A 17,321-nucleotide genomic window follows, 5' to 3' on the forward strand; every position below is an offset into this window, starting at 1 on the left:
GCCCTGCTCTTTTTGTGTGGGAAGAGATCTTGTAAATAATCGGACTTCCGCTATATTCAATTCATCTATCAAATTCAAGAGGCAAAAGTTCTTATATACCCTTGGTGATTTATGGTATCAGTGGTTAAATTTTATTCTCTACTACCTGATTAAGAATAATCTTCCTTTTAACTATCTTTTTCCTCCTAAAATTCTGGTCTTGAAGATACCTTGACAAATATGTTTCCGTGAGCAAAGGCAGTTACAAGTCTACGAAAAATGTTGATGATTTCTTCAGAACAAACTGCTACCAGGCAATCCAGACAAAATTTTCTACAAATGTATTCACAAAGAGAGAGAAAAAATGTTACTGCAACACAAGATAAACTTTTTAATACAAATATATCTCTGCTGTTGGTAGCTCTCAAAAGTTCCTTTAATCACAGTATTACATACCCGAAGATCCGGTTTCTTTTATATATATCTTTCCTAAATAACTGCATTAAATATGACATGTAAAATAAGTCTGCATTTTGAAAGAAAGCATATTTAACAATCAATATGAAAAACTGTCTTTTCATTTTTTCTTCCAATGGAATTTTAAATAGTTTTGAAAAAAAATTACTTTGCAAACATATGCATATTAGTTTTACTAAGAATTTCTGCATGTAATTTCAGAGTACTGTGGGCATCATATTTTGTGGATAAAATAAAATCCACACCAAAAATTATTGTTTCTTTTAACTAGGCTAGAAATAGTTAATGTCTGCTTGCTTGGAAGGGCTGCTTTTTATTATAGTCTTAGAAAAATAGAACAATTGGATTAAAAAAATGCTTCTTTACATGTAATGATTTTTACTGATAGCTTTAAAGACTTGATCACATTAGGAATAAGAGAAACTGTTATTGAGGCTAAAAATCTTTTGATGTTAGTTTGAAAAACATAACTGAATGATTTTTTTTAATACATTTTTCAAATTTTACTAGGGTACAAATGGTTAATGTCTTTGGGAGGGGCTGTCAGTGAGCCAGGAGGACAAAAGGGAAAAAAACAGGTGACAAATGTTTTTGGAATGTTTTTCTGTATCACACTATATTTTTTTTTTTTTAGTTCATTTAACTAGAAGTAGTTAACGCTGTTAAAAAAAAAAAAAAGTAATTAGCTAGCTTCCTGACCGTCCATTATTAAAACAAACAAACAAAAAAACCAGAAACAAAACGGATGAGAAACACCCCCCGAAAAAAAAAAACCCTACAACCTGTGCTGACTGTAATTAATGCCTTTTTTTCAAACACCTGTTTTACCCTTTCTGAGGAGCCAGTCCTGCAGTGCTATTCGCAAGCGGATTCCTGTCCTTTAGTGCTATTTTACATGTGTGCAAGGATATCCCCTAACTGCGCTGATTCCAGAACTGGCCATTTTAAAAGATATTTACAGCTGGTGAACTGTGGAAGCATTGACGTTTTCAAAGAGAGATTTTAGAAGCTTTTTCATATATTTTCTTTTCTCTTCTCAACCTCTCATCCTTCCAAACAGATATTAACTTTTCTAGCCTAATAAAACTTTAGAAGAATCTATAAAACAAACCAAATGTAAAAATGCATACAGCTACATCTCCAAATGTTTTTGCATGACTGTAGAGGAATATGTCTCCTGTAACTTTGCCTAGGAACACAAAATTCAGCGTTTCTAATTTGAAGAGCAAGTTAACTCTCATACCCCATTGTTTTTTCTTAAAAGCATCTTCAGCTTGAAATGTAGCAATTAGACAATGCAATCAACAGTACTTTCAGACACTAGATATTCCCCGACAATTATTATGGTTTTCTACCTGAAAACAGTCTACTTAAAATGTTTTCTTTTCCTTCACTATGTGGAAAACTTTCAGAAATGGGAAAATGACTATATTGAAAGAGCTGAGTTGTTACATGGAAAGTGCTGTCAGAAACAGAAACTAAATTATCTGAACTAACTATAATAGTAATTCGTACATAGTCCAAAAAAAGACAAAGGAAAATAGCTCCTAATTATTGACAATTACTGTAATTTTAAATATTGCTTGCAACAAGTATAGTTTACGTCACTGAAGTTACTAATTTGACAATGATTTCTTAACGGTATTCATTTTTCAGGGAGTAAGTTTTCAAAGTCAGGTTTTAAAGAAAATTAGAACAAAATCTTAGGAAATTATTGAAAATAGGGGACTAGACTGACACAGTTTTGTACCTGTCAATATATATGTTTTAATTTTGACAGAACTTGTCTAAAGAGAGTACTGTATTCTGGTGGTATCTAAGCTTGACTTTCTGCCAGTAACAGGTCGTTTTTTTTAAAAAAAAAAATCTTTCAAAGCACTTGAAACAGTCTCTAAGTCTTCAGCTGATTATGGAGGAATAACCCATTTTATCATTTTCTATTAATAAAATATATACTCTTGTGTATTGGAAAGAACATTACTTATATTTGCTCATTAATTGTATTATTTAAAAATGTCTTTAGGTTGTGGTAAAAGTTACATTCTTTACTGTTTCGGCCTTTGTTTTACTTGTGAATATTGTAGAAACAATTTTAAGAGAAGAATTCTTAGAATACATAAAATTACATTTTGATTTAAGTCAGGTAAGTGTAATATTATAAAAGATAGACTTTTTTTTTTCAGGTACGAATGTTTGTGCCAAGAATAATGGTGGATGTCATCAACTTTGCCTTTATCGGGGAAATGCACGGAGAACATGTGCTTGTGCACATGGCTATCTTGCAGAAGATGGAATTACTTGCCTGAGGCATGAAGGTTACCTGTTGTACTCAGGAAGGACAATATTAAAAAGTATACATCTTTCAGATGAAACCAACTTAAATTCACCAGTAAGGCCATATGAAAATCCAGAGTACTTCAAAAATGTGATAGCCCTTGCTTTTGACTACAGTCTGAAAGGAAGAGGTACGAATCGCATATTCTTCAGTGATGCACACTTTGGAAATATACAAGTTATTAAAGACAACTGGGCTGGCAGAAAAGTGCTGATTGAAAGTAAGTGAAAAAATTATTTACCAAAATACATATTTTATTTCAATAAACTTTAAAGCGCAAAGTTGAGAATCAACTTCATAGAGTGAAAAAGTCAAACTTTTACCATACTTTTATGTAACGTATATATGTGTGTATATATATGTTTATACTGTATATATGTATATAACACAATTACTGTAAATTATCCCTATAAGATACAAAGAAACATTATCTTTATAATTAGAACTTTAAAATCATTCATTTTAATGCAATGTAATGATGCGTGAAGCATATTTCTAGCAAACAGAATTGATGATGATGGTGCTTAATATGTATTCCTGTGATTTTAAGGAGCTTTGCTGTTGAAACCAAACCTCACTGTGCAATGCCTGGAAATTAAAGAAGTCCCCTTACCCTGTGAACCTATTAGTTTTTTTTTTTCTAGTTAGTGGGGGTGAAGTACTGTAAGATATCTCTGCTGATATAACTGTTCCTCAGTACAAAACACAAAGACCCTGATCAGTGTTTCCAGTTGACTCACCTTTCGTGTAGTGAGCCCAAGAAGAGCTACTTGTGCAACCTACAAAATTGTCCTTTTTTAGTAGAGGCTTACTCGGTAGCTTTGATTGTCTACTCTGCCTCCATTCACCACACTAGTAAGAGGACTTGTATATAACTTGACATTTTTTTAGCCTCTGAATACTTTAAACCTGACACTGCTGTCAAGGAATTGATGCCAATATCATCACCAACATCTCCAGGACAAGACACAAAACATATTTTGCAGCTGAGGCCTCAGTAAAATCTTCTGAAGATCTGGCACTGAAATCTTCATCAACAAAGTCTAACATAACTTTAACACAAGGTGTACATAAGAAGTTACCGTGGTTTGTCATGGCAAAATTAGAATTCAAGGAAAATGGGAACGTGGATGTGTATGAAGTATATCCTTAATGCTAAACATCCAAAAATCCCTGCTACAGAAATCTAAATTCTAAAAACATCTACTGCCTTTCATTTCTGTTCCAATTTAATTGTTCTAAAATATACAGTAAACCTCATTCATCTGTAGTCCATTATCAGATGCATATATTTACTGTGTTTCTTATCTTCCTATTGTTTTTGAGTAGTCTCTGGGTTTTTTGGAGGCTGCAGTTCATTTTGGTAACCATTTTCCAAAATGTAGGAAGTGTTGTATAGTTTTTGCTACTTCTGTTGTGGATAATTCTCATCTGAATGTCCTACTTCATGTTGCCTACAGCGTTGCTTCATTTAGCTATTTGTTTGGGTCATACAGTTTAATAACAAGACCAAAGAAAGTATTTAGGAAAAATGGGAGTACGTTCAATGTGGAATATATCGCCCTTTGCTGTTGGGTATTAATGGAAATATTTTTAGAAAAGAAAGAAGTTAAACAGCTGCTAACTGACAAAATATTGTTCTATAACTGATACTGGATAGTTGTATCATTATGTCCCTCTGCACTGTGGTTCTGGGAAGGTATTCGTGGTCAGGAAAACTATTGACATAAATGAGTGGAAAAACATCTCTCAAATAGAATACAAGGCCTTTTTTTACCTTGAGTTTATGTGTTCATCTTTTAGAGGAATTAATGATATCTGTATTAAGATATGGTAAAGAGAAACTAAGAGATTTTGTCAAGAAGCTCTCCCAGAAAGCATTAAAACCTAGGGATTCAGAGTTGATGGTAGCCATACCAGAGAGAGAAACAACTCACAGAAATGTGCAGTGGTGACATACAAGCACTATTTCAACTCTGGTGTTATAGGAAAGATTAAAAGTATTACATGAAAAGCCACTGGAAATATTTACATTTAAAACAAAGAGGAGAAAGAAGTACTGGTAAAGCACCAATACAGATACAAATTGGGTTTTTAAAGGAACAATAGAGTATTCCTCATTACTTTATAATAGGTTGTTGTACAAGAGCTAAAGACATTCCATAAAGCATAGTTGAGAATTATACTTTTAAGAAATTGTTAGGAAGTGTTTCTACTTGTAATCTTAATATGCCCGATTTCATTTTTCATTAGCAGAGTCAGCACTCTGAATAATTGAATGTCAGATGACATTTTGTATCCATGCAAAAAATTTACTGTATATGCATAGGATGTGTTTGTGAACAGTAGTGTTTGTTTTCTAGAAGTGCTTCAGTTGATTTTTTTCTTTGTAAATGAGAAGCGATATCACATCTCAGTATATGTTATTTTATTGTTCTCCTTCACGTGTTTTAAACTCCTTTTCTTTATGTTGAGTCATTCATTTTAAAGTGGTGGTTTTGTACTACATATCCTTCCTTTCCACAGTCTGCATGTGATTTTCTCTCACTGTAAACAGGAAAGAGTTCATGAGGCTGCTTGATATGGTGGAAGTATTTGACCAACAGTGATACCTATAAAGGAAAAAACAGTGGTAAGACTGGTTGACAGCAGTGATTCCATTCACTGGAAGACACAAAATTCTAAAATTTTCTGATTTCCATGGTAACTATATGTGGTTACACAGAAGTTATTAAATGAAATCCAGTTGAGAGATTTTAGTAATAATATTTCATTTCAGGATTAAAACATAGCATCTTTAACATTCATTTTGCTTAACTTCTTCCTTCACAATTACCTGTGGCAAGTTTTACTTTATTAGGAAGAGACTGAAAACCGCATCGGTAATATTAGTGTGGCTCTAACAACTCTACAACCTCTTTCTACATCATTAAGTTGAAGTCTACGAATCATGCAAACCTTTACCCACTATTTGACTGAAATAGTGGGAACACAGTACATTACAAAATACAGTACAATACATATACAAGATACTATTGTCCCAGATTTTTAGCTCACTGAATGTAGATCTGCTCAAAGGGACCCATTAGCTGATGGATTTCTACCTCACTGAAATCAGATATGCCACTCAAATCTAACACATTATTGAACTTTTCTGCACACTAAAAACAGAGTTAAGATATATAAAGAGCCCTTTATTAAACAGGTTTCCAGTTCACTAAAAACAGATTTACAACTCTGGAGCAACCCATTAACTAATATGTTTTTAGCTCACTGAGAACAGATTTACTACCCAGAAAGAACCCATTATCTAACATGTTTCCAGTCCTCTGAAAACAGATTTACAACCCATACGCAAGCTATTATCTAACATAGTTCCGACTCACTGAATATTGATTTAGAATTCATAAACAACCCATTATCTGACAAATTTTCACCTCACTGAACAGATTTGCAACTCATAAACAACCCATTAGCTAACACATTTTCGGCTCAGGGAAAGTAGATTTACAGGATATAAACAACTTTATCTAACTTGTTCCAGTTCACTAAAAACAGATTCAAAGCTCACCAAGAACCCAGTACCTGATAGGGTTCTGTCTTCAGCAGGAAGGAAAAATGATAACAACAACAAAACCATGTAGCATGTGCATAGGATGCCATACCCTAACACCTTTATTTTTTGTGTGGTGTAGGTTTTTGGAGTGGATTCTTTCTTATCTCTGAACTCTACTGATGAAATGAGCATTATTTCCTTTGGTCAGTCAGTCAGGACTTTTTCTTTCGTATTTTTATAAGTAACTTCATGGGGTTAATCTTTCTTTTAAAATTTACCTTGTTCCTGGCTGTGATTTCCCACAAATATTCTTTTGAGTGATTAATTATCTAACCATTCAGTATCACTCATTATTTTATTGCTATAGCATCACGTACAGTTTAATCCAGTCTGCAGACTTATCAGTGCAGCAATATCTATTTTAAATGTGTTGTGGCATGACTACCATCTATATCATGTGTTTTGAGCTCAGTCTTTCCTTCCAAAAAGAGTGTAGGAGGTTATATTGTATTGTCTGCATTGCTTCAAGTACACACTTTGAGAAGTGTCAGACTACGAAGCAATGGGTAGGTACGTACTGTGTGGTCCCACCCACTCACTACTTTATTTTTAACTTTCCACTTTTTATTTGTAAGGCCAGCCTTGCAGTTCACTTTACACAGGTTAGACTGCTGCTTCTTCTGACCTGTAACATAAACGAGCTATGCATATGTGTACTTTTGTACACTGTTGTGTTGGAAACGCTTCATGAACCTGTTAAGGCAAAATGTTTGAGAAACTTGATGACGTTCCTATTTTTCATTGTCAGTAGTAGTCCTTTGTAAAACAAAACACAGTCATAGGGATTATATTTGGAAGTATCATGCTCTATATATACTTCCTCTCTTCCAGTTTGAGGAATCGTGCAGCATTCACTCTGCAAAGGAGTGTTTTTTCATGTCACATAAGGCTTCTGGGTCTTTAGATTGTGAGAACCAGTGCCTCGATAAATCAAATTCTAACTCAGAATTCTAGAGAAGATCCAGAGAGATTACATACTCTTTGGATGTTGTTTTTAATGTAATTTAGCCCCTCATGGACTGTAGGCTTTGTAGACAATTGAAAGGTGGCATTGAATACATAAGGAGGTAGAAAAGGTAACAAATGTATATAGAAGCGACACTATGTTTAAATCAATATGTTGGGGTGGCCATCTCTGAATAATCTTTACGATTTCTGTTCAGCCCTACCAGAACTAGACCTTCTAACGGTTGCCAGTCTCTCTGGGAAAATTTGTTGCTGAAAACCTAGGTTAAATGAGGCAATGGAGCAGTACACAGAAAGAAAGGACAGAAATCAGTAGTGGTTAAAGGCACAGAGTTGCATAAGGAGGTATTTGGAAACTTGACTTGTTCAAAATTGCTATAGGTTATCAGTTTCATTTGGAACAAAAGGGTCGATTCTCCTCTCAGAAAGAGCCCAGGGGAGAATTTTATTTTCTTTGTTGTTATTCACTTCTAGATGGAACAACACTATTATTTCAAACTGCTGAACCAGTTTCTGTAGTATTCAAACTGGAAGCCATTTCAAAGGCGCTCTGATAAACATATTTGAAGTACTATAAATCTTTATAGATCTAAAAAAACCTATCTTCCATCTGCAAATAATTTTAAAGTAGATTGAAACAACAACTGAAAATGAAAATGTTCCAACAGAAGCAAGCGTCTTTTTGATATGTGAGATTTTTAATATCATGTGCTTATCCCCTCTCATACCACATCTCCCATTGACTGCTGTTCGTTTTGTCAACAGATAAAGGGTGAGTTGACTTTATTTTTAATGATGTGATCATCTGAATAGAGATTTCTTCTACATAGAATTAGAGATCTTGGTTTGACCCAGAGAAAGTCAGTGAAAGACAATATATTATTCACAAGGTAGATTCTTTGTGGTTTTAGTGGAGCAAACAAGTAATGGGAGCCTTAATTAAATTAAAATCACAAAGACCATTATGCTAAACTTTGTGTTTCTTATTATGCATAAAATTATTACCACTGTGGATTGACCCATTAAGCAAAAAATACATTATAATGGATGGGATAAACGTATGTTTTCTCTTTTATAATATCCAAGATTAAGCCTGAATTCACAAACTATCTGCTAAACTTCTCTTGTGTACCTCGACATCGTTCCTTCTCCGCCTGCCTAGAAGCAGAGTGCCAGAGGGACGTCTGTTTTCTTTCTTCCTTCCCTGGTGAACATGAGCAGCTCTGAAAGAGTCTAAAATTTCTGTCAGCTGAGAATGGAAAGAAGACCATGTTAAACCATCTCTCTGATAAACCATCCATGTGAGCTACCTTCTGTCCCAGTAAAAATGCAAACTAAGGTTAGCTTTAGGCAGTGGATGGCATGCTAGTCGATGACTTATTTGCAGTCGGAAACAAGAAGCTGCCTCATAGCATTTCTGAAGACAGCTTTTGGTTTTCCTAACTTGTTTCAAAGTTTAGGCTTATGCAAGGAAGACTTTTTTTTTTTTAACCTAAGTCTCAGTTTCTAAGCCAATAGAGCAGTCTCCTTTTTTTCTTCTCATAGGTAGAAGTTTGAGGTAATATATTCATTAACCAAAGCCTGCCTCAGTGTATTTATTGAAAAACAGTGCAGTGTGAAAGTAAGTTCAGTGCAGTGGTACAATGCTAGAAGGAAGGGCAATGAAGTTAGAAACTAAAGAAGAGAGAGGAGAAGAAAGGGGGAGGAAAGGCAAAAGAAAGCAAACAAGAAAAAGGAAAAAGTATTAAGACGAGATACTCTAAATGAGCCCTTTTTTTCCTAACTCTGTAAACAATGGCACTGAGCCATTTTGCCAGCGTAACGTCTTTCACAGCACAAAAGGAAGTGTTATGTGAAAAAACGCTGCTTCTGTTTTGAACTTTAGGTGCTAGTGTCTATAGAAGGCAAAAATCTTTTCACTGCGAACATAAAGTGTCAGATCCTGTGATGTATTGTAAGGCTTTTTACAGTCTGAATCTTTTAAAGGTGTTCCAATGTGTGCTACTATTCTTTCTAACTAAATGGGTCCAATTTAACTGTCAAAAAGGCATTTATATTCCCATTTCTCTTACAGAGCATTAGATTTGGTACATTGTATGAGGTCCTCTTGGTTTTGGAGCTTTCTTCTCCAGGAAAGAAATTTCTAATCTGTTAAAAATAAATACTTCAATATTGTTGCTTTTCATTTCATAAATGAATTGGATTCATTATATTGTATATGTAGGAATATAAGTCCAGTGATACTAATTTTTTAAAGGAGGGAAAGTGAGGGGCTGTTGTTAAGTCTAGGATATTTAAGTAGTAAAACCAAAAATTTATTATTACAACTGCTGCCTTGTGAGTGAAAAACAGAGTGTCTGCTTCATTACTACATTTTGTTTCTGGATGTGGCTGCATATTATGATTAACGGGTAAAGTTTACGAGCTCTTCAGTAAATAACTGTTACTACAGGTGAATAAAGTTTACTAATTTTAAGCAGTTGCTATTCTAGAAATATGTATTTCTGCACACTTCATGCTTTGTTTTGCAGTTCCTGGTTTGAAACTCCGAAATGTATTCAGGACAGAAGCTGACAGACACTGATCTTTCAGTTCAGTACGTCCCAAACATTCCCAACCTCAGTATTCAGGAAAGGTGCTTCTGCCCAATAAACCTGAGATTCTTCATGAAGGATTAATATTGTTTGTGACTGCTTCAACTTTCCGAGTTGCCCTTAAATTTTTATTGATGTAAATATTTGCTGATGTACATTTTTACGTCAGCAGCTGTGGCTTAGTTGCATAAAATGCAGAACTATATGTGATGAATAGTCAGGAAAAACCTATACAGAACATCTCTTGACATTTTTCCTTTGTTTTAATTTTATTCTAAAGATCAATGTGATCCAGGAAATATTAATAGGTTATTAAGATATTCTGCCATTAATGTTTCTAATATCTCTGTACTCTTTTGTTTTACTTCAACAATAACAAGAAAAATGTGTGATTATTAGACTTATTTAGTCTTAGGCTAGGCACTGAAATGGTAAAGGTAAGTTTTATTGATTTAAAGGTGGTGAGGCCGAGTAGTAATTCTTCTGAGAGTCTACATGTAAGGCATGAAAAACAAAATGTGGGCTCTTGTAATTAGGAAAAATATTTTCTAAATCTTCTAAAGCCTCTTTTACATGGATTCTTTTAAGTATTTTGATCTTACAGCGCTTGTTTAGTAATGAACGATACTGGGAGGGTTACAGTTTACAGTTATTAAAAATACTGTTGTTTTTCTAATTAGTTGAGTTCCCTATATTACCTTAAGTATACAGTGTATCATTATTCCTTTGTTACGTTATTCCACTGATTCCAAGACAGTCCCTAAACCTAATCAAGGAGTAAGTTATATTTGGGATAACAGAGGACGGAATATTGCAGGCTTGCATCGACAGAGTCGATGTGGTTTTCTTCAGTGAGCTGTCAGGGAGCAACTCTGGAGGGGCTGTATCCGTCGTTGGGGAAAAAAGTAATTGGAGGTCGATACAGATTTCCTCATAAAAAGTTGTTGGTTACTTTTTCCCACATGATAAAAGGGCTAAATCAATCTTTGAAGAATATTATGGTCCAGAAGAATGTAGATGTAGAATTAAATACATAGTTGTTGTATTTAGTAACATAAACCAGACTTGATTTTTAAAAGCTGATTATCATGGCAAATTATGGTGATACCACCTACTGCGGCTTGACTAGTGTGTTTTTTAAATGCTGCTAACGGGGAGCCAAAAACAAACCCAGCATTTATGAATATAAAAGCATAGTTCTGAAACAAGCTTACTGTTTTCAATGTCACTTTTTTCCTCGTTTTAAAGAGTTGATTACTTGTTCCATGTATGTTCAAGTAAAAACAACCAAAAAGTTAGTGGCATTGTTTCTGTTCTCTCATTGTGAGTTTCTGAGCTCATATGTTTGATCAAGAAGTAAGCTAAATTATATAGCGAAATGTAGAAAAACCTCCAGTGCCAGGTAGGGGACAAACAGAAAGAATTCAAATAACCTGGAATTTGAAAAGCTGCTGTTAATTTTCTATTTCTTGGTGTAAAACTTTCACAGAGCTCTGCCTGCATAACTGAAAAGGTTTGCAAGAGTGAATAACATATTTCTGTCACTCTCCATAATGAAATTAAAAACAAACAAAGCAAAATGTTCCAGAAACACTGCATGACTTACTGGTTGATCCTTTCAGGATCAGTGTTTCCTTCTGGTATCTGTCTTATTTACTTCATCAGCACTCAGTAAGTTGTAAACTCGTATCGGTGAGCGTGCAGGTGTTCACCAAGTGTTGATAGGTCACCTGCTCTCAAAGGTCCAGCTTTGCCCAAAGGCTCAGATGTGCCTTGTCTAGCGCCAAATGGGGCTTTACTGATGTTGTACCACTAGTATGTTGAATCAATCCCTAATGCACTTCATGGCACAGAAATATCACCCATCTATCATAGACTATTCGGTTGGTTAGTTCATATAAGTGTGGTTAAAGTCATGAACTGTAGGTTGGGTTCGTGGTCATTTTCATGCTAAGATTTGATGTTTCCTACTCTAAATAGTCTCATCATGTTCTGTGTACACTCTCATAAGTTCACAGGTAGACTATAGATATCCTATTGCTTCGTTATCTGCCTGCCTTTCCTTTACACTGCACTTATTTCACAGACACAGTAATTACATATTTTATACATCTTAATTGACATAGAGTAAAGCAGTATTATAAATCCAGAAAGATGTTTACCTGGTAGTTTCTTTTTGCTGAATGTATTAGAATTTTCTTTTGAGCAATTATCCAGTATTTGTATTTTAATTTTTATGTGCACATCAACTGAATTGTTAGTTGTTATTAGGAAGACACTAAACATTTTAGAAGATGTGAGATTTCAGTATTATACTTTCTACAAAAACAAAGGTTGTGGTTTTTTTAAAATTCTAAAATTATTTTATTTCCCCTTTAGATTATTCCCCGAAAATGTGCATTCTTTCCAGTACTGGCTACCACAGTAAATCTGAAGGAATAATAAAGTTTACACCCATGGAGATATTTACGGTGTCTGGAACTTGAGCTAGTTGTTGCCTCAAAGAACCCAAAGCCTTTGTTTATACTATCTTATTACATTTTATAATCTTTAATATGCAATAGCGTGGTTTTATATTTTACAGGTACAGAAAAATTATACAGAGGTTTGATGATTTATGGTATAATTTTAGCAAATTTACACGTGCTGTAAAATAAAATAATACTCTTAGGCTAAATAGGGCAATGAAGTAATTGGTTATTACAGTTCAGGGTTGTTTATGCAATATTTGATATTTAATATTTCTTTTAGAATATATGATGGCCTTGTTTTACATGTGACTGTCAGAAGCAATTAAGAAATTAAGTCACCCTCTAATTTTCAAGACAAATAGAACCCACCTTGCTATTTTTTGTTACACCTTATTATTGTCTTAGAATTTTTGTTTAGCAGAAGGACTTCCTGCTTTATGGCTGCTTGAAGAGCGAAGTAGAAGGGTACAGAATTATTTAGAGTTCTAATTGTGCAGTCAGTTAGATATGTGAACTCTCAGCCCTTTTCTTCAGGTACTTTATTGCTTGTGAGGCAGTCTTTTCAACTCAGATCAAATGGTGACTGCCTGTTATCTATCACCATAAACTTGTACAAATAGATTGACAGAAAGCAGCATCATCTCCTGTGACCAGTCTGGTATTACAGTTGACAGGCTGTGTCCTGAAAGGTAAATTGTGAAAGCCAATTCAGGGAATGAATAAAGATCAAGCAGGTGTTTAATGTTAAGTACTGAACATTAAAGCCTTCTCCAAAGTCCAGATATTGAAGTGCTGTTTATGTTCAATTTTATTACTTTGATGGCTTTTCAGTATTAAAAAAATGATGATGTTGACAGCTGTTCTTGCTTTACAGCTTTGGTAAAGAAAAAGAGTTGGTAAGAATATGAAATTAAAGGGAAAAGGTAGTTGAACTGATGCAACTGGAAGAGTTTTGACTGACTGTAAACTTTCTAGAGAATTTTAAAAGTAGAAGATAGGAGATAAACATCTAGGAAACTGAGAAATAGTGTATATATATTACCAGAAGTCAGTGGCGACAACTAATGGATAATTTAAACTTTAGGCCCTTTAGTATTTTTATTTTGTGTTTGCAATAATGAGGGAGCTCTAATCTGAGTTCTTCAGTTATTGATTTGTTGCTTGTCTGTTCACTGGGAAAGTCAGATGAAGATCAGCATGACAGTATTTATAGGCTGCATCTCATCTGTGGGATGCAATCCATCTTCGTTAAGTTCAGTAAAAGTGATAGATAGCATTTGGCAACGTAATGATGTGATCATTCTACCATTGCCTTTGTAAATCATAAGCTGTTGCATTCTCTTGTGTAGATATTTAATCAGTTATACACCCCGTTACTGATTTAATTCAGAATGTCAGTGGCAGGTGAATAATGTGAGTATTTGTATATTAATATCATATTGTATTAATGTTCCTTTCATTTAAGTATGCTATTCATGTGAAAATCATAAACTGTTGCTTCATGGCTAGAATAAATTTAATCAGCGCTGTAGGCATCTAATGCCATCAGTGTTTTAATTCAATATGTCAGTGAAACAAATGTGTTTCTTTTCATTTCTAGTTTCTTTATGCTTTACTAATTCAGAATATTATATGATGCGGTGAAAATATGAAGCTGAGAGTAAACAAATTACTAATTTTCATCCTGTCAGTAGATTTTGGGACTGAATCCCCCACTTTGAGCGCCAGATAGGATGAGTATATATTTCTGATGGATTTCAAAGCAACTGAATATCTAATGATAAATTAAATTTAAAAAAAAAAAAAGTGGTCTAGAATATTCCTTAAGGAAATGTAAAATAAGTAAATATAAAATAGTATCAATGGAAGCCAGTAATGATATAACACTAGAACGCAGGTGCTGTGGAATCTTCTCCAGTGTCCTGTCTTTGGCAATATAAAAGTGCTAGAAGGTTTTAGTTTTAAGGAACCACCTGGAAGTGTCTAGAGGACCATTTCTAAGTCCATTTCTGTCCTCAGTTGGCACCTGCTTTATCACTGATAAAAGGATTTATATGAATTTGGGGTTCTTGACTAACCTCTAAACCAAAAAGTTTATTTTAACCTAGAAACAATATAAACTAACAAAAAACACCATTGTATTAGCACTGGTTATTTATTATACTGAAGATTTGCTTGAGTAGTGTACTGGTGGTACTTCATCCAGCTCACACTACATGCTAATAAGAACAAAGTAGGTTGGGTTTTTTTCAATTGTAAGAACTTCTCTAAATCTTGGATTGCTTTAGCACCTACTGTCTAGGTGTTATGCCATTGACTTTAAAACCACCTTGCTTACAGATTTCTAAAAGTATTAAATTATTTTTTTCTGTATTGATGGAGTCTCAATTCCCTAAGTAAGGAACATGATAAAACTAAAGGTTTATTGGCAAATAAAAGACAGTGCTTGGTATAAATCCTTCAGAATTTATACTTTTGGTGGAGCCAAGCGAATGCACTTGGTATGTGTTTGCAGCAGACAATGTTATTTTTAACTAGTGTTTTTTTCTTGTCTTACATCAAGGCAATCGAAATCCTCTGATTTACTTTTTTTTTTTTTAAAGAAAAGCATCTTTTTTTACTGGGATTTTTGTGTTTGTGGTGTTTATGAAACCATTATCATCCACAGGCTTGTAGCCTGGACCTTTTGATAGTTTCAGATTTAATTTGCTCGAAGATGTGATCATCTAATAAGGACCCCTCTCTTCTTTAAAAAGCATGTACACATCAAGCAGTTCCTGAAGTTTTATTTGTGATAAAATATTTCCTTAATTTGATATCAGGTATTTGATTTCAGGCAGCTTTCACAGCCTGCTTCTGTTTCTGGGTTGTTTACAGGTTTTATTTTTTATTTTTTTTCAGTCACAGTGTTAATCTTTGGAATTCCCATTAAGAGAGAGATTTCTTGATTTTTTTTTTTTTTTCCTAACTGAGCTTCTTTATTTTCTTTTAAAGTTGTTGCTGCTGTTGTATTTTCAATAAAAATTTTATTGATTGCTGTGGTTTAGTTCTGCTCCACACAGAACATATGCATATATGGCAAGGTTTTTCAACACAGCACATTTTAGGTATTTTATTAAAATGAGAGGAAGATACATTTTTCATCTGTATGCTAAATGTTTGCTTGTTGCTACATATGGCATAAATTTCCATGACTCTGTTTTCTAAAAATTTAGAAATTACTGGTTTATAATAGTAATGTTGAATTACACCTTCCTCTATCACCATTTACAGACCTTGATGTGGAGATGCAGTATGAGTTTAAGAATGTGAATCTATACTTTCTGATTCCTGTAGAAAACCAAGTCCTTCTCTTAAGTATAGAAATGACAAGTAAACCTACACATCTTGTAGCACCTTCACCATTCTCGTTGTGTTCTAGTTCATCACATCTAGCTGTGGCAGGAACGACATCATTATCTTTTTTTCTGCTACACAAGAGTTTTAGGCTTGTGTAAGCAGTTTGCTTTCAAATTTCTTGACAGATTCAGACAAAGAACAAAGCTAAAGGTGTTAGAATTTCAAGAGTTTACATGAGGGAAATTTTTTTTAAATTTTTTTTTTCTGATAGTCATCTTTCAAATGAAGAGCGTGATTTGCAGCAAATCTTGGTTAAAACTTCACCTCCTAAGGGCTTTATCTTTAACCATAAAACAAAGACTTGATTTCATTTTTCTAAAAACTTCCTTAATAAAGATGAGGAAACAATCAATATTGACAGATACGAAAGGTAAAAATAGTGCAGTAAATGCTCTGGTGGTTTGTTCATTAAAAATCAAGTGCAGAATTGATAGGAAAATGTCAATACATCTTCTGTCATTTTTAATAGAATATCCTGAGTTGGAAGGGACCTGTGCAGATCATGGAGACCAACTCCTGAACTCCACACAGGGAAACCTAAGTATTAAACCATATTTCTAAGAGTGTTACCCAAATTATATCTAAGAGCGTTTGTTTTAGTTTAGAGAATTGTAAGTAGTGGTAAATTGGGATTCAGCATGTAATTTTCATGGAAATTAGTAGATTAAGTTAGAATTGTATTCCTATCTCTCTATTTTAATAGTTATCACACTTATGAAGTTTTCTTTTAATTTCAGTTAGTGGAAGACTTGCAATAAATGACCAAGAAGTATCTCAGAGCCCATATCCAAACTGTACAGATTGCTGCCCCTGGGAAGCGATCCCTGGGCCCAGACCAGGGAGCAGAGTGGTTCATGTATGCAGTGCTTGGTCTGGTGCCTCTAGGATGATTTGGGCAGTCCAGGTTTCCTTTGAATCCTATGTTGTGTTTCTCTGGCTCTGAGGTATTATTGTTATTTTTAGGATTTTTTTCTGGCTCGCGGTGGCTAAAATTGTGTGCTGGCTGTATGTCAGTCCTAAGAGTGATATTTTGATGTTATGATCACGGCTATTTTTTGCATGTCCTGAACATGGTGTGAGAAAGGTAAGGTGTGTTTGAGGTGTAGAGGTTTCGTGGTTGTGAGGTCTCTCTAGACAAAAGGAAAAATCAAATGATGTGGTCTTGTTTATACTCCCAAAACAACATTTCTTTGTAGAGAGTAGCAGGTTTTTTTCCAGAAGAATACCTGGGTTACATCTCAGAAGGAATTAGTTTTGTTCCAGAAGGTTGCCCTGGTATAAAGTTACATGCCTGTGGTCTGGGTGGTCAGGGGTGCAGGACCCAAGAATAAAGCAACTGACTTTCTCGGCTCATAGTATAGACAGACATACCCAGAAACTGCATAAACCATAGTGGATAACAAGCCTGCATTCAGGCATGTTCTCACTGGTTTAAAAATACGTCAGTAGGTGTTTGCACATCTGTTGTGGTGTTTGAAAGAACT

General features: G+C 34.3%; 1 protein-coding gene across 1 annotated transcript in view; it reads left to right on the forward strand.

Moving 5' to 3' along the window:
* The window catches only part of LRP1B (LDL receptor related protein 1B), a 761,744-nt gene that overhangs the window by 576,086 nt on the left and 168,337 nt on the right, over positions 1-17,321 (forward strand). The window contains exon 41 of the mRNA XM_064451033.1: positions 2,640-3,011. Within this exon, the coding sequence (XP_064307103.1) occupies positions 2,640-3,011 (372 nt within the window). The remainder of the gene's footprint in view (positions 1-2,639; positions 3,012-17,321) is intronic.

This window comes from Phalacrocorax carbo, chromosome 5 (assembly GCF_963921805.1).
Source record: "Phalacrocorax carbo chromosome 5, bPhaCar2.1, whole genome shotgun sequence".
NCBI lineage: Eukaryota > Metazoa > Chordata > Aves > Suliformes > Phalacrocoracidae > Phalacrocorax > Phalacrocorax carbo.